Raw genomic sequence first — 24,629 nt, forward strand, 5'->3', positions numbered from 1 at the left:
CTCTCTGTTGACTGTAAAAATGGCACAAAACCTAATAAATCTTGGACAAATTGTTTCCTTTCAGGAAAACTTATGGGCTCATTAAAATATCAACACAACTCCTCCCAGGGCATGAATGACTTGGTGTTGAATGACATGTTCATCAACAGGTGTAAACTTTCTACATTTCTGGTGAATAAAATGACTAATCCAGAGGTGAGCTCAAAGGCTTATGCCCTTTTACCCCATCTATTGCCTCATAAGCCTCTTTTGAGCTCATGATTCAGCTGTGGATGTTCCACACCCATCCTGTTCCTAGGACAGCCAAAACCTCACCTTTTCTGTAGGTGCTGGCTTATTGTACAGGGTTGTAGAAATACAGAACAAAAAGGTGTTCCTCATACATTAGTGTCAATCACATCTGAATTGGACTGGAGAAAGAAAAATCTAAAACACACCTCATTCGAGTAGGCGTTTTTTTCTGTTTTAACCTTGCAAGTAACCCCATGAAATGAGGAATCTTGAAAAAATAATAGTTCTTTTGCTCTGTTCATGTCCTGCTCATCTGTTATGAAGAAATCCCTTACTTGTGCTGTACACTAAAAATCTGAGAAAGAACATTTTAATTAAGGTATAGTCATCCCAAACAACGTACAGAAAAATGTAATGGTGTTCCTTTGGAAGTTGTTTCACAATGGTATTTTTCAGTTAGTGTATCTAGGAGAAAAACGGCATTTTACTGATGCATGAAATATTTAAGCTAACATTTAAAAGTCTGTCAGAGATAAGGACGTAAGAGTCTCTGCACTGCTTCAGACCATAGTCCATCCTGCAGAGCACTGTGTCTCTGATGCGGGCCACAAACAGACATCTGGAAGAATCAGAACAGATAAAGCATATGTGATATTTTCATCTAATACTCTGCCATCATCTAATCATTTTCACTTTAGGGATTTTCCTAAACAGGCTACAGTGAAGTAAGGCTGGTCAGGGCTGGTGAGGTCTGTTAGTGCCACCGGGCCCCTGGTGGCATCCCTTGTACTCACATAACCTTTTTCTTGGGTATTGTCAACATTTCTCTTGGTCAAATCAAGTCTTTTGAATTAGTTTATCTGTTTGTAAATTGAACTGCTTATTCTGTTTCTATTTGAAACTACATAGTCTGCTTGCCATAGTTACCACTACTGACAGCATATTAAACTCCTAACCCATGATAACTTTACCTTGGGAAGAACACAAAATACGGTATAATACCCCAAAATACCTCTGCATCATTCTTTCCTGTCACTTTTAAACTATCAAAGGACTCAATGGCTTTGATGCTCCATGTTTTTTGCTCTTCACCTGCTGAAATCTTGGCAATTACAAGTTAAAGCTCAGTGTGTTTTACTTAACTCTTCTGACTCTATTTTTTTCTACCAGTGTAGGAAAAATTAGTTCATGTCACAGAAAACCAACATTTCCCATCTTTCTAGAAAATAGTGGATTATTTAGGTTGATTTTCTCATTGCTTTTGCAATGCAGTTTGCATCCCACTCACACTTTTAGATGCACTCAGGTGTGTGGGAGAGAAAGCTCACGGAACAGTAAATCCTGCTGCTTTGGCTTGGCAACAATTAGCATGCTTCAAACTACTGCCTTGTAGATCTGCTGGATATTTTACTGAAATCGTATTTCCCTGTGTTGTCACAATTACATTACTTTCAACATTGTTGTGCTTGCTAAGTTTTCTTTTTAGCACTTCTATGGATCAGTTTGACTTTATATGAACCAATTTGACATTTTTTTTTTGAAAATACGTCGGTGGTTCACTTCAGGCAAACAGTGAGAAAGAGCAGACTCATGATCTGCCAATACATTATGTTCCTACTCCTTTTCATGAAGATTGCCATCCTTCCAAGGGAGCTGAGGAATGCATTCACAGTGCTGCCAGGAACTCTTCATTCTCACTGTAAGAAAAGACCCCTCTCTTGCCCAGAACTGAGTTGTCCTTTAGCTATACCTCCACTCTCTGGAAGACAAGGCTTGTCTCTGGCTTAAGAACCACAGCATCATGCCCTTACCACCCTCAGCTAAAGCTCCAGGTGCACACACCTGAAAACTAATATGGAACTTTTTGGAGAATCAGGTTCTGAGGTAGTGATCAATGTTTCTCATCAGATACTAGATTCTATTTTTGACTTGCAACCTCCTATGATTAGGATCAAATAAATGAGCCCATTACAAATGATTGTTCCTTACCAAGGAGTGCAATGCAGAGAAAGATTCTAGCAAAATCTGAAGCCTACTACAATGAACGTAGTATCTGTCTGCAAACCTTCCACAATGTGGAACGGTTTAGATAACAGTGACTTAAAATCCCTCCAGCTATATCCAGCACTTCACTAAACAATGTGAATGGAAACTCAGTCAAGAGATCCGTGTTTGTTCCCTAAAGACTGCCTCCACAGCAGCAGATAGTTAAATGCAGATATGCATGAGTTAATTCAGAAAGTAGTATACAAATTACTCACAGGGGGAAATTTAACTCCATAACCAAACTATCAAACTGCCGGAACAGCTGTTTATATCGCAGTGATACCAGAAACCTAACCTAAAGCTGAGACCACATTGTAACTAGTGCAATTCCTGCCCCAGGAAAATTACAGACCATTTTCTAGTCAAAGTACACAGAACGCATAAGATGAATTGGCCATGGTGAGAATAAAAGCAAAACAAGTAGTAATAATACCTGGCTTTTATGTACAGCTTTCAGTCAGAAGGTCTTACAGTGGTTGAGCCTATATTGTCACACAGACCTTAGTGTATTTATCTTCTGGTCAATCTCTGCAGGGAGGTACTGTTACCCCTGGTTTCTTTATGGGGAGCTATGCCTCAAAGAGACACCGATATTGCATGTGAAGTAGGGAACTGAACCAAAGTCTCTCTGTTTGTGCACTACATACTGCTCCCCAGAGAACTTTCTGCTAGTTGCTGCTCCCTAGAGAACTTTCTGCTAGTTACTTAGCTAATGGAAAGGTATCACACGGAAGTATCAAGGGAGAAATAGGTCCTTGAAAGGGATTTGAAAGAGGAAAAGGTAAGAGTTTTACAAATTTTCATGTGATTTTATTTCATATACATGGCAGAACAAGCACAGGGGTGCACGAGGAAGGAATGAACAAATCAACCAGCAGTGATAGGCAAAATATCATTATGAAAGTATTAATAATCACACAGATACTAGCGTTCCACTTCAAGATTTCCATAAAGCTGACTGGTGCCATCAAACTGCAAAAGCTAATCATGAAAGTAGGTTGTGTGTGATAACAAAGTAGGCCTCAACTGTGTAAGACATTTCAGTTCAAGGAGTTGGAATTTATCTGAGTAGGTCGCTGGCCCACTGCCTTGCCCTGAGCGGATCTGCTTCTACTGGTACCACCTCTGGTAGATGGTGTGTTGTTGTTCTTAAAGCGAATGGAGGTGACTTCGTTCTGTTCTTAGGCAGGCTACAACAGTTTTTCATTTTCACTGCTATTGGAAAGTAGTCTAATACATACAAATACTAAAGTAGTATCAGGCAGTTTGAGCTCACTGCTTCTCACCAACATAGCAGAGACCTGATGGACAGATTGACCAGTCCCTTTCACTTCATAGCAGTCTTTTACATATTTGAAGACTGATAACATATCTTCTTGAGACTTCTTTAAGAAACTCAGTTTGTTCAGTCTTTTTTCTTTCTCTGATGAAAGAAACAAGCAAATAATCGAACAAAACCCCCTTGCCATTCTTTCTCTTCCCCTTTAAAATCTTCCCAGTTTCCATCTTTTCCCAAGTAGAAATTCAAAATTGACCAAAGCACACCAGTGCATGATTCATTGCATCAGACCTTATCTGGAGTTGGTATCACATCTATATCTTCCCTTAAATCCCACTTCTGCCTCTTCATAGTTTAGGAATCTGTATAGGATGGCCCTTCCCATGACCTCATGGATGCTACACATAATGAAAGGACCCGCCGTATGATGTTATTCTATTTCTTGCTTATCATTAAGCTGATGGTGGACTTGGACAAACTGAAGAGATTGCCCAGCGGTCAGTAATCAGGAAAGGCTAAACTCTGCAGGGCTGTAATGGTCATTGCCCCTGCAGACTGCCACCTTCTGATGGTGCTGGTATTACAGGATGAATCCCATCTGTTCACACAGGCTCGTGATCAGGATTGTCTGGCGGTTCTGTACACGGTGCTGGCTGTCCTGGTTACAGAAAGGGATACGTTCCCACCCACCAGGGTTTGTTGGTCTGTGTGGTTTGTGTGGTGGCTGTGATGGGTGGACCTGTTCATCTTGAAAAGCCCCAAGTCTTCAACGGAATAGATGCAAACCAGCCCGAACCACTTGACTGGGACACAGGAGGCACTCCAAGGTAACTACACAACATGGTAGCCTGAGTGTGTGAAGTTGGCTGGTACTTGGAATACGAACCTGGCTTGTTCCACAGGTACTGTTAGAAAACTTCAACATTTCAGTGTTCTGTCTAGAGACCATGTAGATGTCAACGAAAGCTGGGGCCGTGCATTCAGACGGGAAGAGTCCTTGAACGGAAAGACAGAAGAGCATAACCATTTGAAGAGTTGGTTACTGTTGTGACAACATGGCGCTTATGACAGAAATCTGAATAACTTCAACACTGTTACCTGGATGTTGAGTTTTAAGTTTAAAATATGATCATCTTCCTATGTGAAAAAGCTTAGTGATGATTATTTTGGGGCAAAACATTTCACTTGCGCTGATACCAGCTAATAATGTAAACAGTAAATTTTTTGAAGTATAACTCTGTGGTAGAAGTGTTAGCAGCACGTTCCTAACTCCGCTGCTGTGTGTGTTCACTGCAGATACACGTACTGAGGCGCAGGCTCTCTGCCTATTTCAGCAAAGCGCCTGTAAGCTGAGGGGAAAGGGAAGGGCCGGCAGCCCTCCCTCCACACGCCGGGACACTGCTGTCAGCAGCGGCGACAGGTCCTGTAACTCCTGTCGGACAATTTGCCACCCCGCTAGCCAGTTCCTTGAGCACCCCACCTACGCTAACGCCACCAACGAGCGTTTCGTAACGAGCTGAGGCAATCCCCGCTGTGAGGAGCACACACCTCCGCGACGGAGGTGCCTGACAGGAGCCTCCACGGGGACCCCGCGGGCCGGCCGCGGGCCCTCGGCTCGGCGGGGCTCGGGGCTCGGGGCTCGGCGCCTTCCGCCCGCCTGACCCCTCACCCGGCAGCGCTCGGCGGCACAACACGGAAGCGCGATGGCGGCGGAGGCGGCGGGAAGCGGCGGCGGGTCCCCGTCCTCCGCCCGGCGGCGGCTGCGCATCATCTCCGGGCACCTGCGGGGCTCGGGCCCGGCCGCGCTGTCCCCCAGCCCCTGCAAGGCGCAGGGAGGCCCCGCCGGGCCGGCCGCCGGCTCCATCCCCAAGAAGCGGTGGGTGCGGGCGGGGAGCCGCGGGCTGCCCGCTGCGGGCGGAGCGGGGCCGGCGGAGGAGGGCCGGGACCCGGGGCGGGCGCTGAGGCGGCCCCAGGGGCCGGGGGAGCCAGGGCAAGGCGGCCCCGGCCTGCGGCTGTCGGAGCGAGGGGTGCGGGGGCAGGGGGGGCTCTGCGGGAGGCGGGCAGCGAAGGGGCCCTCAGCGCCCAGCTGGGACACCCGTGGAGCCCGCGCCTCACCGGTGTGCTGCCGGTGTGTGCTGGCCCTGCCCGAAGTTTGAGCTGTAAGCATGTTGTTGGCCGCTCTTTCCGAGCCTTGTGGCACCTAGGAGCTGAGCATCTCAGCTCACGTGAGAGCCAGGGAGGGCAAATGGCACAGTGAATGGCACAGCTGTCCAGCTGTCAATTGTTCCGCTAGCTCTGGGGATTATTTCTCTGGTAAATTAAGTGACACGGTTACGGTACGGTGGTACAGGTTCGTGTAAGTTGTTGTCATGAGGCTCACCTTTCAGGTAGGATGGTCTCATTTTTATCCCCATTTTCAGCTGTGGGTTTCTATGCATGTGTTAGCGTGCAGTCCCACAGGAGCATCTTATGGTCTGGGTTGTAGCCAACCTACTGCTCTCCATCAGGCTGTGCACAGGCACTGGTCTGTTCTGGTAGCCTATGGAGGCGGTCAGGAGGCAGGTAGGGCAAGCAGCGGGTAAGAGGCGTTGCTCCTTTGAGGAAAACCCCATGGTTTGCTCTGAACTTCTTTTCTCAAGCAAGCTTTCTGAGATCAAACGATGGTCTGAATTATTCTAACAGATCATGCATGGCCCAAGCCGAGCTTGCTGCCTTTGAGAGGACTGGGATGTAACATTTGACTTTATGCGTATGACAAAGTTTGCAAGCCTTTGATATCCCCGTCGTCTGAGGGGATTTGATGTTCTTATAGGAGATGCATCAAGCAGCGCTGTTCACTAAGAGAAATGGGTTGTTCCAAAATCATTGGATTCCAGGTTGAGTTTTTCCTTGGTTTGAGCTTAGGAAGAAATCATTGTTTCTGAAAAATACCAGTTTAGCTAGTTCTCAAAGATTTACTTTAAATGAATTCTCATGTAATTTCTACAGCCAGTTCCTGCATCCTTGAAGAGCAGCAGAAATGTGCTTTTGTGAAGATGCATGTGACCCTAAGGATAGCTTCTTTTGTGGAAACACAGGCATGGTGAACCTACACCTGTACTTCTTCTACAAGTTAATGACGTTGGCCTCCCATACTGGTATTTGCTGTAGGAACATGAAGAACTGATATTTCTGCACCATACAACTTGTTCTAGATTAATAATGTTACGTTGCTTCAAGGAATTTATGATCAAAGTGATACAACTGCAGGATGCTTTGCCGTGAGGGTGTAAGGGAGCTGCTAGAAAGTTTGATCCCCATCATAGGTGCAGCTGTCTTGATGTACCTAGAGCCCAGCATTTTTGTATGTATGGAAATAGAATCTTAGAGGATCTGTACCTCTTATTTTTAGGTGTTCACTCTGAATATGAGGTCTAGGTGAAACGTATTTCAGGTGGTAGGTGTTAAAAAGTCTGTGATACTTAAATATTAGCTTGGGTATGAGGATCTAGGTAGAGTTTTTGTTTAAGGATAATAAGTTTTGAAGTGAGTGATGGGAGGTTATGGGTGGGTGGAGGTGATTCTGTTGCCTGTAGTGATTCAGACGTGGTAAGTGATGAATGCCTGAGTCCTGTTCCAGCGGCTTCCAGCTTATCTGGAGCTGGCTGACCCATTCAGAAGATTGGGAACGTACTGGGCAGAAGAATTCTTGTCAGTTATAGGCGGGTCTGAGTGGCTGTCTTGGTGGCTGAGATTACTTGGTGAAGATGGAGAAGGTCTAGGAAGTCTGGAATATCCATGGACAGCTGGGAGGGTCTGTGAGGCCTTATAAATTGAAGGGTGATAAGGGAGTCTGGGGAGGATGCGGGAGGGATAGGGTAAGATTTCAAGATAAAAGTTAAACTATATTGAAAAATAACATGGTTTCTGAAGTTGTTCACCTTTTAAAATTATTAAATTCTAACAAAGGTGCCCTTGCTTGAATAAGAAGGTAAAGAGATTCTTGGGATGGAATTGAAGAATGCTACAGACCGACTATAACAAATATCTGAAGCTTGCTAAATGTAAGGAATTTTTAAAAGTCAGCTTATTAACTTTGTTCAGTTGGTGAGAGGCTTAGTAGTGGGCTCTCAGCATTTAGTTAAGCTCACTTTCACCTGTGTGGTAGTTTTCCTTGGGTAGTGCAAAGACACTTTGTATAAGGCTAGGGGCTATGATGAATGCAATGAAAGTTTTCCCAGAGCTCTTTGAGTGAACAGAAATATTTGGCAAAACTATAATTAATAGTCCTTGTTTGAATATACACTGACTGTAAGTCCCTAAGCAAAACTGATAACAACAACAAAAAAGCACCTCTTAAATGAAAGCTTGGAGAACCAGGCAGGGAGACAGCCTGACCTCTGAGGTCATGTGGTGGGTGTAAGAGGCTAGGTCTGGAGATCCTGCGGGGGTTTTGAGGTGGTGATCAGGCATAAAGAAACTTTAGTGCTAGAGCACTTGTTTGAGTGTATACAGAAAATGTGTTAGACCTGAAAGGTTAATAGCTGAACTTGCATTTCAGGCTGTGAGTACCGAGCAATGGAGCATGCAGAAGATGAGCCAGTTAAATACAATAGATCTTTGAAGTGTAAAACCAAGTCTGAGGTGGTCGGGTTCTTTGGTTAATTATATTTTGCTGAAAAAGGATTGTGCCATGTTCCATGCTTGACCTGCTCTGGCAATGCTTCTTTATTTCAATTCAAAGGTGTCTAGACCCCACTGAAGCTGCTCTTTCAAATAACGGAAGACACCTAAGTACTTTAACTTTGTCAGAGTTGTGAGTGTCTTTAGGTCTTCAAGCAGGTTACAAGGTCCTGAAACTGCTTAAAACGAAGCTTGAAACTTGTGAAGTGCTTCAGGAAAACTTTTGGTCTGTATGGATATTCACACTTAACCAAGTGTGCAATTATTGCACCAAGTTGTAAGTTACCTTTAGGCTTGAAACAGGTTAATCTGTACCGAATCTTATATGGATATCGAGTTTAAATATTTTTTTTCAGTCAATTCAGTTTAATAGGGCTTAAGCGTGTATCTTTGCATAATTGCAACTCGAGAGAAACAATACTGAAGTTGGCAGCTATTTTTCCTACCTCTCAAGGGAAGAATAGTGAGGATTTCAGAAACAAATGTGACATCCTGTGTTAGGAATATCCTGAAGACAATGTTTTCATAAGTTACTGAAAAACTCAACTGAAAAATCTGGTAAGCGTAACTGACCTAGAGATGGTACAGTGATGCTGCGTGTCTTTCAGCAATATTACGACAATCCAAACCCAGATGCTTTCTTCCTGCAGTCTCCTGTTAAATCTCTCTATGGTGATTCAGCTTTTCTACTTCTTTTGAGCTATTAGATTAATTTTTCCTAGCAAAGCTGCAGCCTGGGTACCTTAATCAAAATTCTCTGTGTTCCTTAGGCCTGTTGCATCTTTCCTGTAGTGTTTGAAATAGTCAAAGCTTTTGACAGACACACCAGATCTGTATACAACACTTTCCTTGTGTTGTATTTCTTCTGCAAAGTAGAAGACTTGCTATGACTAAAAAAACTGTTCTAATACTTATCCTGTGGTCACTAGACACTGGCCTGTAGAAACACTGCTTTCTTGTTGACAGTCTGAAGACCATGCTGGTAAGGGTATTACCTGGCCATTTTTCATCACCGGTGAAGATAGGAAGGAGAGTATCTGAGTTTCTGTGGGCGTTCACCTAATTGTCCCTGTTTCAAAATAAAAATGCCTGTGAAGGCAAACCAGTATGTTTGCAAGTTGATGTGTTTAAAGATTGCAGTGTACTTCTTATTTTATAAAATTACTATTATCAAAAGAAAAAAAATATCGGAAAATATAAGCTACATTATGCTTAGAGGAGCATTTTCTTGAAGGAAGGATGCACCGTAAGTGTGCTGTGTGAGTGGAGAGCCGTATGCACAACAAGAATGGAGAGATGTTACTTCTTGGTACCATTCCTGGTTTGAATTTTGTATTTTAATTCAATACAGTGGAAGGTGGGGGTCACAGTTATAAATTGCTGTGTGTTTAAGCTTTAAAAAGTTGATGGGCCTGCTAAAAAACTTACTAAAATCTTGAATTGGAAAAGAATTCTTCCTTAGAAGTGTTTTTTCAAAACTTTACGTTATGCTGTTGACTTCTGGTGACTGGTAAGTCCATTTTCCTGGTGAGATTTAAGCTAAAAACTTATATGCAATTATTCTGAAGATTAAGTACATGAGGAGTTCAGCTTGTGCTACTTTGCAAAGAGTAAGGCACTACAGTTCCTCAGGACACAGTTGTACCGGGGTAATTGTTAGGTATGTTAGAAAGGAAGAGTGCCTCAGAGGTGGACAATGCACTGATGGTAATCTAGCTGTAATAGTTTGTATTGTAACTAACTTACACTTAAAAAAAATTGTCCCTTGTTAAGGGGGAGTATTGATGAAGTGTAATAAATGGTTGATCCATTGGTTCATAAGCTTAAGTTTTTCTGTCCTGGAGCAAAAAAAGCAGGGCAGGATTTCCTGACTTTTCCATCTCTTTGTGGGGAAGTTTTTTTCCTGTGGGATGAAGAGAGGTTTGTGGCTCTCTTATGGTTGTTATGGGCACACTGTTATCTAGGATAAGCCAAGGGGTGGATGTACAGCCAGCCATCTGCCCTTCAGCAAGTTCAAACCCAGGCTGCTCAAGGTAATTTGTTAACATCAACATGTCTTTATCTAGACTTTTGCAATTCTTGCTGATAACAATGATGACTATGCCAAGCAGAACGTGAATCGGTGTATAAAGATGCTTCTTGAATTTAACCAGTAACTTCAAAGATGGATCATATCACCGACAATACTGAGACCTTTCTTTGCAGTATGCTTTTTGTGTCATGTATATTTAAACAATGTCTAGTGCAAATGCTGGTTTGTAATTGGTGAGGTAAATGTGCATTATTCTAGTTCATCTGTAAATGCTGTTCTATGAAACCTATCCTGAAGGAAGGGCTTAATTTGCGATTTCATGGTTACTGCATTCCTTAGGATAGTTTACTGCAGTTGGTAAAGAGGAATTCCTGGTATTCACAGGAATACGCATCTATGCTCTTATGAGTACTTTAAAACTTTTAAAGACTTCTTGTGTAACAGTTTTTATTCTGAGCTAAATTCATGATTTGTTTAGATTGGAGACTGGAGGACAATAACACCAAAGTGTAAGGTGAGCAACAGGGGTTGAAGGAAGTCTGGGGAGTAGAGGGAGTGTTTCTTAGACTTATCTTCTCTTCTGTAACTATCTTAAGTTCAGTAAGCAACATCAAAATTTTGTTTGAAAGGTTAGATTCCATATGTGACTTGTTAAGTGTTTGTAATGGCACTAACTCTTTAGGAAACTGTTTTTTAAGCAAAACTTGACATAAGCTAAATCCTGGCATAGCTGGCTTCTCAGCTTAAGGTAGTGGAAATTTTAGGCAAAGAGGAAAGGGCTGGTCCCTTCAGAGTCGTAAATCAAAGAGCACAAGCCTGTTGCATCGAGGAAGGTGTGGCAGTTCACAGAAGGCTTTTGTGATTGCATCAAAGCAGGTAATTGCTTGTTAAGGTTATTGCTTGAAGTATAAGAGCAGATAAGGTAATCTGATTCTCTCACGGAAACACTAGCCTGATTAAAGAAGATGTCATCATTTGAAGGCAAATGTGACTTCACTTCATGTGCAACAGCAACTTATATCTGTTATCTAAGTAGTCATGTCTTTGGGCAGATGGCACGTAAGAAATGTCAGAATTGAATTAATTTAAATAAATATAACTATCTTGTTAGATCTTTTGATATCAAGTAAACCAAAGTACATGTATTCATTGGTTAAGTTTTACACTTTTATTTGCATGTTTTTTCTAGCAAAACATGCTTAACATATTAAAGTACAATATAAGTATAATATCTTGACTTTCTTCATACTGATTATAGTGTTTAATCTTTAATTCACTTAATTCACTAAATGTCATAAGCTTTCTACAAGAGAACAGTGGAGAAACACCAATTTCCTTGTTCCTTGGGGCTTTGCTAATTAAAACATGGTGAAATGTGGAGTAATGAAGTAGTTGACTTATCATGGGTAAGGAGAATTAACTTTTTTTTTTTTTTGTCAGAACAGTTTTGAACAAACAAACAACAAAAAAAAACACGCAACACTACTCTGGAGAACCTGGTTCCTTCAAGTCTTTTATGCCTAAAATTGTGTCTGCATTTCATCTTATGGTAGATTTAAACTACTGTAAATGTGAACCCAGGTGCACGCTGATGTACCAGATATTTAGCAAACAGAATAGCAACGGTACTAGTTGTATGTGCAAGTGCAGGGATTTATCAGGAGTGCAGGGTGAAGAACCTCAGTGTGTCTCAATTTATAAAAACAGGCATCTTATTTGACTTGAGAGCGGTTACTGCAGGTTTGCTGCAGGGGAAGGCTCCGCGAGAGGGCAGAAGTATAAGTACGATGAGCACAGCAGATATTCCCTGCCTGCAGCCTGTCATTCCTCTCCAGATAAATAATGCTTCCACAAAGCAGTTCTTGAAGGGGTTCCTTGGGCTACGTTCCCTTTCCTAATTTCCAGGCACCTAATCCTAATTTATTGCTGTCTCCAGAAACTCCCTGGAGTGGCTTGCTGGTGTGGCAGTTGAGAGGTGTGCCTGTGTGACCCACACAGGCCTGTGCCCCATAGCAGAGGGAGGGCAACCTTGTGCGGTCACCTCAGGAGATTCAGAACCCACTCCTGTAGGTGTTTTGAGCTGGTAGCCAAAAGTCCAGCTGAGGTAGGCTTTGAGTTGCTGTTTGGATAACATCCTGCCTTGCGACTCCTTATGCAGCACCGTAATACCACATGCAAGAGCTCCACAGCTGGGAGGATGTGTGTGCTCACGGGGCAATGTGAGGCAAGCAGCCCACGCCAGCCCACGTGCGAGCCCTTCCAGCTGCTGCTTCAGTCCCGTTTCCAAGATCGTGACGGCTCTTCGGCAGCACACCAGGAGCGGTGTGTGTCTTAGGTGTGTGGTGCTTAGAGGCGAGGCGTCACCTAATGATTGAATTGAAAACGCTGGTGGGTATTGTGGGGAAGTCGCTGTGGGCGTTTTGGCTCTGCTCCACCCGAGCCGCATTGATCGGTTGGATGGCATCGTCTGCCATCCTGCCGTAGGGTGGCTGCACTGAGGAAAATAAGAGAAATGATCATTGTCTGTTAAACAAAGTAGTCTGTTTCAGTTTGTATGATGCACTAGATCTTCAAGTTCTTTTGCAGAAGGCCGAGGGAGTTCTGTTGAGGTTTGTGTGCTTGGGCAGTGTATCTGTGTAACAAGGCAAGGAGTTCGGCATTGGCACCCTTCGTTAGATCACCTGCTGCTGCTGCTTGAAGTAAAATTCACTGATTACTTTAACTTGGTTCCACTATTTCACAGAACATAATCTTGTAACTTCATAAGTGAAAAAAATGTCTGCTTCTAATGTTATCATCGTGTTTTAGACCCACCCTGGAAGATAAAAGGCTATAATAACTGTTGGTGATACTTCTTTCTTTTAAAAGTAAAAACTCTTTGACTGTCCGTTCTATGTATTATGCGTGTAGTTATTTGGTGTGTAATTGTGGCATGAATTGGGAACTATTGAAAAATTGCATCAATTTTGTAATTTCCATGGGAGTTAAACTTTTGGATGCTCAGCTTTGGTACCTGCTGGAGGCCCTGTGCTGCTGCTTCAGTTTTCTAGGGAAAGGAAAACATTTTCAAGCAGTCACAGCTCCCGTCGCTAAAACATGAGATTTGGAGAGCGCTGGCAGATGTTTTAGTTAAAATGCTTGGGTCTGGAGGACTCAGCCTGCCCCGGCTGGGGGAAGGCTGCCACCTCGTGGGCTTCTGTGCGATTTTTAAACGCCTTTATTTTATTTATTGTGTGTGCTGGGGTCTGCACAGCCTCCTGCCTTGCGTCTCTGTGGTTATTCAATAGCCAGTTCTTCAGAAAATTGAAGAAATATTTTATTTGTTGAAAAGGCTTTGCTGTTAAAATGTAAATGTATATAAATTCTTATTACATCAAGTCAAACCAGTATTTTAATGCTGGGCATTGTAATGAAAGCGAAATGTTTAAATTCAGTTAACCTAAGCAAGCTGTTTCTGCAACACTTGCTCCTATTGTCACTGTTTCCATGGTAACTTTTTTTCTTTCAGGTTTTTCCCTTCAGGCAATATCATTACTTATTTTACACATATATTATGTGTGTGTATATGTAAATGTGTATATATAATATCAAAAATGTAAACCAAAGCTTGCTTTTAACATTTTTATGTTGAGCACTTCATCCATTTCTGTGCTGAAATTAGCGTTTCAAAGTTAGAAGGCAAGGAAGAACTGATCCCTTTCTAACCTTTCTGGCTAAAATAGTCCATATATGTCAAAGACAAAAGTAGGGTTAATGAGCTTGACATTTTGTTGAAGTCAATGTACCTGAACAGGAAAGCTGTCATCTTTAAATGAGACAGCTCGCGTAGGATACAAAGCTGAGCAGCACTGAGTTTAAGAATAATGACAAGTGTTGGAGAGAGGCCATGTTGCTTACCAGAGGCCCTGTCATTAATGAATCGGAGCTGAGTAATCAGACACTTTCCTTTATATTCTGGTCGTCTCTAGGCTTCTTTAGGAAGCCACGTGCAGTATTTCCTCTAACTCAGTGCAGTGTAGGTGTGAGGTGCTAGGAACCACTATATGTAAATCAGATAGCGGTTCCCAGATTGGCAGTGCTCCCTGGTGTGATGGAACAAAGGAGGGAATAAATGTCGGGTGACTCAGTACAAAACAGCCCTTGTTGCCTCCAAACAGAAACCTCGGAATTCCTTGGTATAGCACCGAATGTGAAAATTAGATGTTTGCAGTGAACGTCCTGTTGTGTTTACCTGTCATGAGATACAAAGCTGTCCATTATGCCAGCGGGGAATGCCCGACCTTGTGGTAGGAGGTAGTTGAGATATTCAGAGCCAGCTGTTCTGCAAACATGTTAGCTGTTGTGTTAGTTTTATGTAATTACTCTCAGCACACCACTAACGGGCTGTGTTGTTTTTCAGAGCAAACCATTGTATACTTACTTCATTCAGGAAGAGTTGATCCTGAAAACTTACAAAATTCGCCTTCTTAACCTCCGTTTGGTATTTTAAAAGCTGATGAAAGTACCAGGTGCTTTAACACCAACCTAGGAAAGCAGGCCTGCAGGAAGGGCAAGGAACAGGGAATGAAGCCAGCTTAGCAGAAAGAGCTCCTATGTGGATCTCTGCTCAGGCCTTTGGTAGTGCCTCCCCTGAATCTGGAGAGAGGTGTCTATCCCTACAGACATCAGGACTGGTGATAGTTTCAAAGCTGCGCTTACTCGGTTTACCACATGTCGGCAGTTCCTTTAGAGCCTGGTCCTTTGTGTCTTGATCCGTCGGATATCTCTAGCTTTGTTGCTGCTTTCTTTGCCCTGTTCCATACATCACGCTTAGCAGCTTGTTTTGGCACTGCCTTGAAGGAGCCACTCTTCTAAAATAGGGGGAAGCTGCTTAAGTTTTTCTCAAATTTGGTTTATTAATATCAAGTCTGTTCTGACTTCATGTAATTTGATAACCCAAAGAGATCGGGTGTATAGAAATACTCCATTCAGTCACCAGAGGGAGAAATCTTGCCTTGACAAAGACTGCAGTCCTAGACACTGTTTCATCTAACAGTTTAATTTGGCTGCAATTTTAGTCAATTCCTCAGTGTGTAGGAGCAACATGTTTGACAAAAATGTATCAGTTACTAAGTACTTGAAGTTCCCTGTAAAGCTTGCTTAAGAAGTGCTAAGCTTGTCAAAGGCTTGTTGAAATGTGGGTTTCTAACAGCTGTACTAAGTGCCCATGTTTTCTTCCATTGGATTCCTTCAAGGCCATGTGTACAGGCAGTTTGAAGAAAACGGGCTTTGATTAAGGCAAGTCTAATTACAGTACAGGTAGTATGTCAGCAGCCCACGTTAGTGTTACCTCTAATGAATGCCCTTGGTAATTGATCAGCAAACAATTACATGTAAACTATTGCATGTAAAGCTGGAGTTACAACTGCCTTGAGGCAGAGGTTTCTTTGAGTTGCAAAGTTTGTTTTTGTTTGTTTGTTTGTTTTTAAATAGTCACCACTGATCGTTGTCAGTATGCTAACACTCTATATATATCGTTTTCTTCTTTAAGGCAAGAACTTCTGAAGTGGAATGGATGGGGGTATAATGACTCAAAATTCATATTCAATAAGAAGGGTCAAGCAGAATTCACAGGAAAAAGGTAAGCTGAAAGCATATCACTGGACTAAAGTATTTATTTAGTAATATTTTTTTTTGAAAAGAGGTTAAAAGCTGCAGTGTTCAGTTAAGCTGAAAGCAGCAGAAAGCTTCCTGTATCTCATAGAATAGGTCATTAGTTCTGCACTTAACAGGTTTACTGAATTTTACACACACAAGTGAAACTTCTGGAGGAGTGGAATCAGACTGAGAATCTGCGCCACCACCTAAAGATTTGGGAAAATATGCAGTCATTCTGTGGGGCTATGCCAGATTTGAGAATCTCATGAACATCAGAAAGTTGCTTTACTAAACTGTCAGTTTATTTTAGGTTTCTTAACCTTTGTGCACGGCGCTACTCTATCCTCCTAGTTTTAAAAACAAAAATTGCTCTACAGCTGCATGTTTTGTGGTGGCAGCATACATTTTTGATCTATTGCCTACTAGCCCTTAGAGCAAGCTTGTTTTTCTGAGAAATATCCATGTCAGTAAAAACAGTAATTCTACTTCAGTATCTCTTTAGTTTATTCCAGTGTATTTTAAGCCTGTCACTTGGTATCTTACTGTTCCCTTTTGCCTGAAAGGAAAGGAGTCTTGCAGTCTTTTTAGTTTAAAAAATAATAAATATGCTTGCAGTAAGAGTAAAAATAATGATGATGATAATAAGGAAGATCAACAAGTTGGCTAGGGTACTATCCTTCAGAAAAGCTCCTCCTTGTTCTTTGAGTTTCTGTAAACTAGCATTAGCTAGTTTGAATCAAAGCTGCAAAAACTCTCTCTGGTGTTGAAGACTAATCCTGAATCTCTTAATTTTCAGGCCTAGGTTAAAATGCAAAGCCTTAACTAAGGCATGAGTTCACTGTATACTATTGAGGGAGATCATGTCAAGCTCTCATTTTGCCAGGATTCTGACCCTTGTCTCTCTGTCAGTCATGCTTTCATCTGATGTCTTTAGTTTATCTGGGGTAGGTTATGCTGCACAGGAAGAATTTATGAAGAGTGCTTTGAAAGAGGCAAAGGTGTAGGGCTAGACTTAATTTTCTTTTATTTTTTTTTTTACATGAGGAAGTCTGAGGCTGCTGTTTAACTGATGAGTACTAGTCCCTCTTCCAAAAAAAGGGGAGAATGGTGTTTTTCCCCCCACCTGCATTTTCTCTAACTGTATGAGAAAGTATTAGAAAGGCCCTGTTGGCCTCCACCAGTGTAGTTTTCAGGGAGTAGTCCCTCTCACTGGGGAAACAGAGGTGGGGCTGTTTAAAGAAAGAATGGGAGCCTGGCTTCTTGTGATCAGTTGCACTTGTAATCCAGTAGCATCTGCAAAGATTATGTTGGAGATTGCTTTTAGCATCCACTCTTGTTGTTTGCACAAGACTCAGTTGTATCCCCTCCTCCACCTTCCTTCCAGGCTGTGAAGAGTCCTGGGCCCTTTCTAGTCTGTGCTCGTAAGGCCCTTTGGTCGTTACAGTGGCTGTTCTATGACCCCTCTCCAGCTCTTTTACATATTTTTGGAAACGCAGAGCCAGAAGTGTGCACAGCAGTCAAGATGAGGATGCACCAGGGTTCTGCAGATCAGTGTAAAAAAAGTCATCTGTCTTGTTTCTCATACCTGCCTTTATGATGCATAAGTGAAGATGCCTTGATTTTTTTTTTATTTTTATTTTTTCCCCTGTACTGACTACTAGTCTAGTTCAGCAAAATATGCATGTAACACTACTTTGTTTGTTTGTTCTTGTGGTTACGTCACAGCTCATTTTTCTTCATTTGTCTGCTCAGTTAGGAAGGAGCTTGGGACCTTAAAAATACTATCAGTGTGCTATGTCTACCTGAAAGACCTTGGTATCATTCAACTGCTTGGAGAGTCTACTTTTCATTCCAGATCACTGATGCAGGAATTATGTAAACTGGACCCAGGGCCAGTGTGTGGCAAGTTGCACTCCTGAGTCTCTCTTGGACATTGATCAATAAGCCCAGATCCTTCAGCCTGAAGAAGAACCTTTCCTTGAGTACTGCAGCAATGTATTTTCTTTAGTAGCAATTGAGGTAGAGCCCCTGTGGAAATCCAGAGGAGTTGCATCCCCATTTTTCACTCTCTTTTCACACAGTCATAGAACTCGAGGGGTTAGTGAAACAGGAATTCTCTTTATGGAAGTGGTGCTGACTCCCAGTAGACCATGCTTATCTACCTGTCAAATGATCTTTATTACTGGGTCTACTATCTCACCAGAGGTAGAAGATACTTGTCTGAGCAAATAAACCTGTTTCTACAGGGAGGAAAGTGAGGTGTTCTTGTTTTGTTCTGTATTTTCAGGGACTTCTCACACAATCAACACATGTACAAAGCTTACCCCTGAGTAACTAATCATAATTGTGTTTTGTGCAGTAAACTTACTAACTCCCTCTCTCCTGGGACTTCTGTCTGTCTTGAGTTAGTTGTTAGATTTCTGTTAACTTATTCAAGGACAAATTAAAGGTAAGATTACCTTTGTAAGCTAGGTGTAGCAATAGGTGGGCAACAGCAAAAAGTATGTCTAGAGAAGAAACACCAAGCTGAGACAAGGTGCTCTGTACCACTGCAGACTCCCAATTTATGTTAAACTTTTGTCGTATACATTTGTTGCTTATTGTGCTTTCCTGTCTACAGAATTCACTTACCTGTTCTGTATGGATATGGTGATGCATAACAGCAGTCACAGGAGGGATCACGGAACATAGTCTTCCAAGCTGAAGAGTCCAGCTGAATTAAGATATAGTTGTAGCCTTTCATCTCTAGGAATACTTTTTTGTTTGTTTGTTTTTCCCAATGAGGTGAGCTGGAAGGTAGCTAAGATGAGGAAAGAAAAGGAATTGTTCTTTTCGCACAATTGGTGACTTAATTGTAGCTGAGAAGCACAGGGTCATAACTGGATAGTTCTGGTAAATAATCCTAGAAGAAAGATCCATGGGGCCTAATGCAATGACGTTATATACTATGGAATTCTCAACTGCTGAAAACTCTTCATACCAAAGGAGGGTCTTTGTTTTCCTTTTTTTCAGAGAATGCTTGTCATATCATATCATAAACATGCACAAGGTGTGCAGATGTACACAGTTAAGTTTCTACCTCAATAGGGTTTAAGTATGGCCTCACTTGTTCTCGCGTTTGGTATGCCTGACTATAAACAGCTTCTCTGTCCCTTGGCTTGTAACTAACTCTTCATCTGTCACATGGCTAAGCTCCTGCCAAGGGGGTCATGACAGGCACAGTCGTGGCATTTGATGGGTTCTGATGCATTCTGAGGATGAGAGAGGAGCCTGTTTTTTTTTTTTTTTTTTTTTTTGAAACAATTCTAAGGTGTATTGAGCTGGGTTTGTGTCTGAGGTTGCTTTGGTTTACATTGTAATGTGTCTATACATACATGCCCTCTATCTGTAACTGACTTGTAAACTATGACACGTTCTACATTACTGGGAGATCTTTCTTAAAAATGAAGATGGGGCCTGGGATGTCTGAAAAGCCGTATGTTGCAATTCCCAAATATCACAAATGATCATAATTTCTAAGTTGTTGACGTTTGATTTGATTTTTGTGTGATGTATAGTATACATAAATAGAAAAAATATGCAGTTGCTTGAAAACTAAATGAGCAGAAGCTTTGCAGACTTTTTAAAACCCATTTTTTTCATCTAACTTACTATTTGTGCTTACATAGAATCAAAAGAAGTGTATCTGACATACATTCTTTTAATTTAAAATGACCCTATGTAATATTGACTTTTCAGGTACAGATTAGGTGGTATGGTATTACCAACTTTTAAGGAATGGATAGAAAAAACCTTTGGAGCAAGTCTGGAGCACAAAACTACCTCTAGAGTAAGTAAATAGCTGAACCAGTTCCTTTGAATGTTAGTGGTGGTGATTGTCAAAACCAGATTGTTAAAGATGATTCAGCTTTTTGTCCTAAAGGTCTCCTTTTATATCATTGATTTAAACAGTGTATTATAACACTTCAGAGTTGCTGTTTGGTGTAGCAATATTACATGAAACTTTCAGTGATTTAGCTTGACTTGTCATTCTAGGTCAACTGGAAGTACTTTAATTGGACTACACAGAGAGGTTTTAGTTCTTGTTTGTAGGTGGCTTTTCAAGATTGTGGAAACTGTTAGCCTAGATGGAATTATTGTTTATGCATCTGTAATGACTGTTCATGATAACAAAGGTGGAAGATAAAGTGACGTTAAATTGTGCAGTGATTTTAGTGTATTTAATGTTATCCAAGTTCTTATTTGACAGTAATATTTTTTCACATCTGGGCACTGAAAACTGGCTACCAGAATACCTAAGATTGAACAGAAAACCCAGAATATTCTGCTTTTCTTTAAACGTTCAGAAGTATACATATTATGCTTTTCAAAAAAAATAACTCACCTTGGAGTGAGGTCATTTTAGGAAGAATTCCTTTGAGGCTGCGGGCTTCTGACTGCCTAAGCAGAACTGGAAGCAGGCTGTGCTGTATGCTTGTACAGTGACTGCAGCGATACTGCTTTGGTAACGGTTTTTTAGCCATTTCTTGAGTGAGTTCAAGATTTTGTTTTCCCTGAAGCAGGTCATCTCATTGGGCCTGAAAACTTGAGCGCTTTAGTCTTCTGCTAGTCAAGTCATTCTTTCATCTGCTCTGACTTAACGGCCACTCCATGTGCCAACATATTTCAGAAATGTTTGTCTTGATGGGATTGTTTTCCTTGATGGAGGTTGGTCTTGACTGGCAGATGCTCAAAGCAAAATTGCTTTAATTCACTGTGACTGGTGATCCTGAGGGCAGTTGTTCCTTTTCTACATGTATAGAAAATACAGAATAAAGCAGAACTGGGGGACTAGGACAGTTTCTTGAATATTATCGTGATTCCACAACACATCCTGAAGAGCTAGTTCGCAGGATATCTGCCAGCAGTGTTGCATGCTTTCCTGTTACAACATGCACCTCTGGTTCTGATGCTTTTGTTACAGTCTGAAACAGGCTGGCTACCTTGATGCAGAACACAGTTCTTTGGAGTCTCCATTGTGTATCTGGACTTCTCATATCTAACTTCTTATAGCTATTCTCAAGTACTACTGCAGGTCCCATTTTCATGTCTTTCTGGTAGCTCCTGGTTTATATTTCAGGTTGTCATACTGTATTGGTTCTCACCATCTCTTGTCATCAGAGCATAAAGGAACTCAGGTGTAGGAACAACAGCAGGAAAGGGACCTCTTGGTCCATATGCCTTTCTGTCTCATCTCTTCCTGCCTCTGTTATATAGGACTGCAGGGTTCCCTGTTGCATGCAACCTTTCTGTTGTAATTAACATAGTAAATGCACTTGCTTTTCTGATGCTCAAGGCCTGATGACATTTTTTTTCCTTTTCAGTCTACACTTATCCCATACAGCAGTTTAGACCTGGTTCACACAGATTTCCTGTCAAGGCTTTCAGTTTACAAATCTTTAAAATATCTCAGTCCCATAAGAATAAATAAAATTATTTCTGCCTGGCATTCTGCATAGGATTTATATGAATATTAAATTTTCAGTCTTGAAGATGAAAAAATGGAGGACTAAGATGACTGCAAAAAAAGGAAAAATCAAGGTACTTAGTTATCCATGGGGAAGTGCTATAGCTTTAAGTAGTTCGTCTTCCTCCCCTTGAAAACCAAGATCTTCCAGTATTTGGTGTTCAACTTGAAATGAAACAAGATGGTTCTGTCTACAAAAATCCATGAAGAAACAAATTTAAAATAGAAAATGTAAGCAGAGCTAGCAGGGATTTTCTTTACCATAGCGGTTTAAAGATCTTTGTTCATTTCGTATTGGTTTGTTTCTCATGTTTTCCAAGTTTGTTAGAGTTCTGCTCTTTGGGGTAGCAAACAGCGCTGAGTGAATGGGCATTAATAGCATACTAGCAAGAGCTAACAGCAGCAGTCCAAGACCTGACTTCCCCTCTGTTTATTCTGACTGGCCCCTAAAATCATGATCTATTAAGAGCAGCATGCCTCTCAACTGAACAACACAATCTCTTGCTCCTGTATTTGTAGGTGACAGTTTGAATATGTTGGAGGGAAAAGCCTTTTTTTCAAATGTCTGACACCTGATTTCAAGTATAGCATCACCCTTAAAAAGCAAGTCAAAACAGCACCCCTCTACCCCTCTCTTTTTTCCCAGAAGTAAATCATTATTAAAATTATATTTTCATTAGGTCATGTGAAGAGTGTAAAACACTTGGCTATCATTTTGTGCCTCTGAGGCTTTGTGAGCCATCAGGCATGAACCTACCTAATACAAATACTATTTCCGAAGTGATCCCTATAAGTACTCTTAATTTCTGTGTAACCTTATGTACTTTCTTCTGAGGTGGACCCTGGTAGGCAACCTGTGGATCTAATTACTTGAAAACTTTCCTGGTGAAGGGTAAATCTTCTTCAGATCTCACTGCTCTCGGACCCATCCCTTTCAGAGCAGAGTGCCATGGTGGCAGATGTGAGACTATAACGCTGTTGGCTTGGTAACTGGTGCTATCTTCTAAGCTTTTATTTTAGCAAGCCACCAGTTACATGTTGGCAAAAAGTATGAGCACTTCTGGAGGCTATATGCAGAACAAAGAGGAGTGAAACTCTTTATTCCAGGAAAGGAAACTTGGATGGGAAGATATATATATAATATATATATTTATGTAGAAGGCTGAAAAACTTTTTTCCAAGGAGCTGATCAGGACTTCTATCTAGAGGTTTTCTGAAAACACCTGCATGTTAATGACTGCACTAGGGTTTTATGAAGTCTTGCTGATCTGTGAGGTCTGCTTAAAGCATTCCTGTTATATTAGATCAATCACACTTAAATTTCTGGTATGTGGCAGAAGGAGGGGAAGTGGGTTGGTAGAAACAGAACTGAAAGTACTGAGAACGGAAAGTACTGGAATCTGCATAGTATATGGTGGCCTTAGTATGTATTTCTCTGTATTGTATGAGGAGTTTATGTTCAAGAAGGAATTTTGACCTTAACCTTTATCAACAGGAGAGTCTTTAGTCCTATTCAGGCAGTTGTTTTTCTTGAATTCTGTAAAACAAAGTATTTTGTCTAGTATACCTTCATAAGCTAGTTCATTTCCCCAAATCTGTTAGGAAGAAAAAGAGTAAGAATGTGCTACTGGAATAAAACTTTGTGTGCATCTAGTCAGCTGAGTACCAAGCAGGACAAATAGGATCAGTGGCTGAAGATGAGGAAAAGAACTTCTGTATTTCTAATCTTGGATAGCTATGTTTTGGTATCAGTTAGTGGTGAACTGTTTTTATTTTTTATATACTTTATTTTGTACAGAAATGTGGTAAGAAGGAGCCTACCTTTAATGAACATGTTTTCTTGTATCGTAGGCATCCTTAAACATTAATGATGTACCTCCATCCATTGTAAATGAAGAATTTCTTCAGGATCTTAGAGCCACTAATATCTCATATTCACAGGATGCAGAAGATAGGGTATTCAGAGCTCATGGTAAGAGAACTTCATTTATGTAAGTGTACTTTAGATGCTTCCTATTTGAACTTGTTAACTTATTGTTTGTATTTCAGGTCACTGCCTACATGAGATATTTGTTCTCAGGGAAGGAATGTTTAAGCGAATTCCTGATATAGTTGTATGGCCTGGTAAGCTTAACTTTTTTTTTCCTTCTTCCTTCTTAACTGTTTCTGAATTCTTGTGCTTTCTTGTTATGGGGAAGCTATCTCTTTGTTCATTGACTTCACTCATCTTTAGAGAACCTAAAGGATTTACTTTATGAGGAAGCTGAATTCATTATTAAATATAGTTAAGTTTAGATGAAAGCTGAATTCATGGCTTGAGTAACCACAACGTATTATGAACTTGTATGTGCAGCAAGAATAGTTGTCTAAATGACAGCCTAAATCTTGTTTTTAAAGGAGAACGTGATGATAGGAAGGTGGTGAAATGTTTGTATTAAAGAATTTGGTCTTATGACATGCAGTTCTTTAAAAGTAATTTTGAAAGTATGACACCTGTAAATCCAGTTAGAACACTTTACAAAGGATCATTGACTTGAAGAAAAAGCCATGCAATCTGAGTACAGGCTAGACCAATTTTAAATAGAATAATCACTAGTGCTGTTGTAGGTAAGAACATGTAGCAGAAAATAATGCTTGGTTTTACCTAGTAGAAGACACATATTTAAACTGATAAAACTTTATTTACTCACTCGTGTGAATTTTCTACTTGCAAGTCGTATTTCTCAGGTCCCTAGGACCTACCTTCCATGTGCTGTTCTTCAGTAGCTAATGAAAAAGGCGTCTGGTCTAAGTACCTAAACTGTATGAATACAACTTTTTTTTTTTTTTTTCCTTTTGTTACTTTCTGAAATTTCAATAGCTGCACTGTGTTAGAAACTCCAAGATTAGTCTTAGCTCAGTTTTCTTACTTTATTTAGGAAAACAAATTTGCATGGGAAGGATAAAAAGAGACACTGTAAGAGACACTATGAACAGCGTTCATTACCACTCCACTTTATTTTGTGCAGCTCTGAAAGCAACTGAAAAAAAATGACTGTATTGGTTTAGAGCTGATCTGTATGGCCAGAGCAAAATAGCCAGAGTTTGTAAGCCTATGTAGTCAGTCCTGCTTACTCTCTGCTGTTTGCAAAAACTCAGGTACATGTTAGATCTTATCTTTATTTGATGATCCTTCTCCTTCCCTGTGTACATGCATTTCTGCTTCCACCTTTGACCTGATGTACAATACATTCTGA

At 41.1% G+C, this 24,629-nt stretch overlaps 1 protein-coding gene and 1 long non-coding RNA gene across 4 annotated transcripts in view; one reads left to right on the forward strand and one right to left on the reverse strand.

Moving 5' to 3' along the window:
- Positions 1 to 3,065: 3,065 nt before the first annotated feature.
- On the reverse strand, positions 3,066 to 5,180 carry LOC118169744. 2 transcript variants are annotated; one of them, XR_004752252.1, is made up of 2 exons: positions 5,105 to 5,180; positions 3,066 to 4,552 (listed from the first exon to the last, which is right to left on the reverse strand). It is a non-coding gene; the product is annotated as an uncharacterized LOC118169744 (long non-coding RNA). The 2 variants fall into 2 exon arrangements; XR_004752251.1 differs by lacking the exon at positions 5,105 to 5,180 and adding an exon at positions 4,655 to 4,866.
- Positions 5,144 to 24,629, forward strand: part of AGPS (alkylglycerone phosphate synthase) — a 55,237-nt gene continuing 35,751 nt past the window's right edge. Inside the window, exons 1-5 of one of the 2 annotated variants that reach the window (XM_035331304.1) lie at positions 5,144 to 5,432; positions 15,781 to 15,870; positions 19,626 to 19,716; positions 23,245 to 23,365; positions 23,443 to 23,517. In XM_035331304.1, coding sequence (XP_035187195.1) covers positions 5,260 to 5,432; positions 15,781 to 15,870; positions 19,626 to 19,716; positions 23,245 to 23,365; positions 23,443 to 23,517 — 550 coding nt within the window. In that variant the 5' untranslated portion in view covers positions 5,144 to 5,259. The remainder of the gene's footprint in view (positions 5,433 to 15,780; positions 15,871 to 19,625; positions 19,717 to 23,244; positions 23,366 to 23,442; positions 23,518 to 24,629) is intronic. The other variant, XM_035331303.1, reaches the window with a different exon arrangement.

The sequence above is a fragment of the Oxyura jamaicensis genome, chromosome 7, assembly GCF_011077185.1.
Source record: "Oxyura jamaicensis isolate SHBP4307 breed ruddy duck chromosome 7, BPBGC_Ojam_1.0, whole genome shotgun sequence".
Lineage (NCBI taxonomy): Eukaryota > Metazoa > Chordata > Aves > Anseriformes > Anatidae > Oxyura > Oxyura jamaicensis.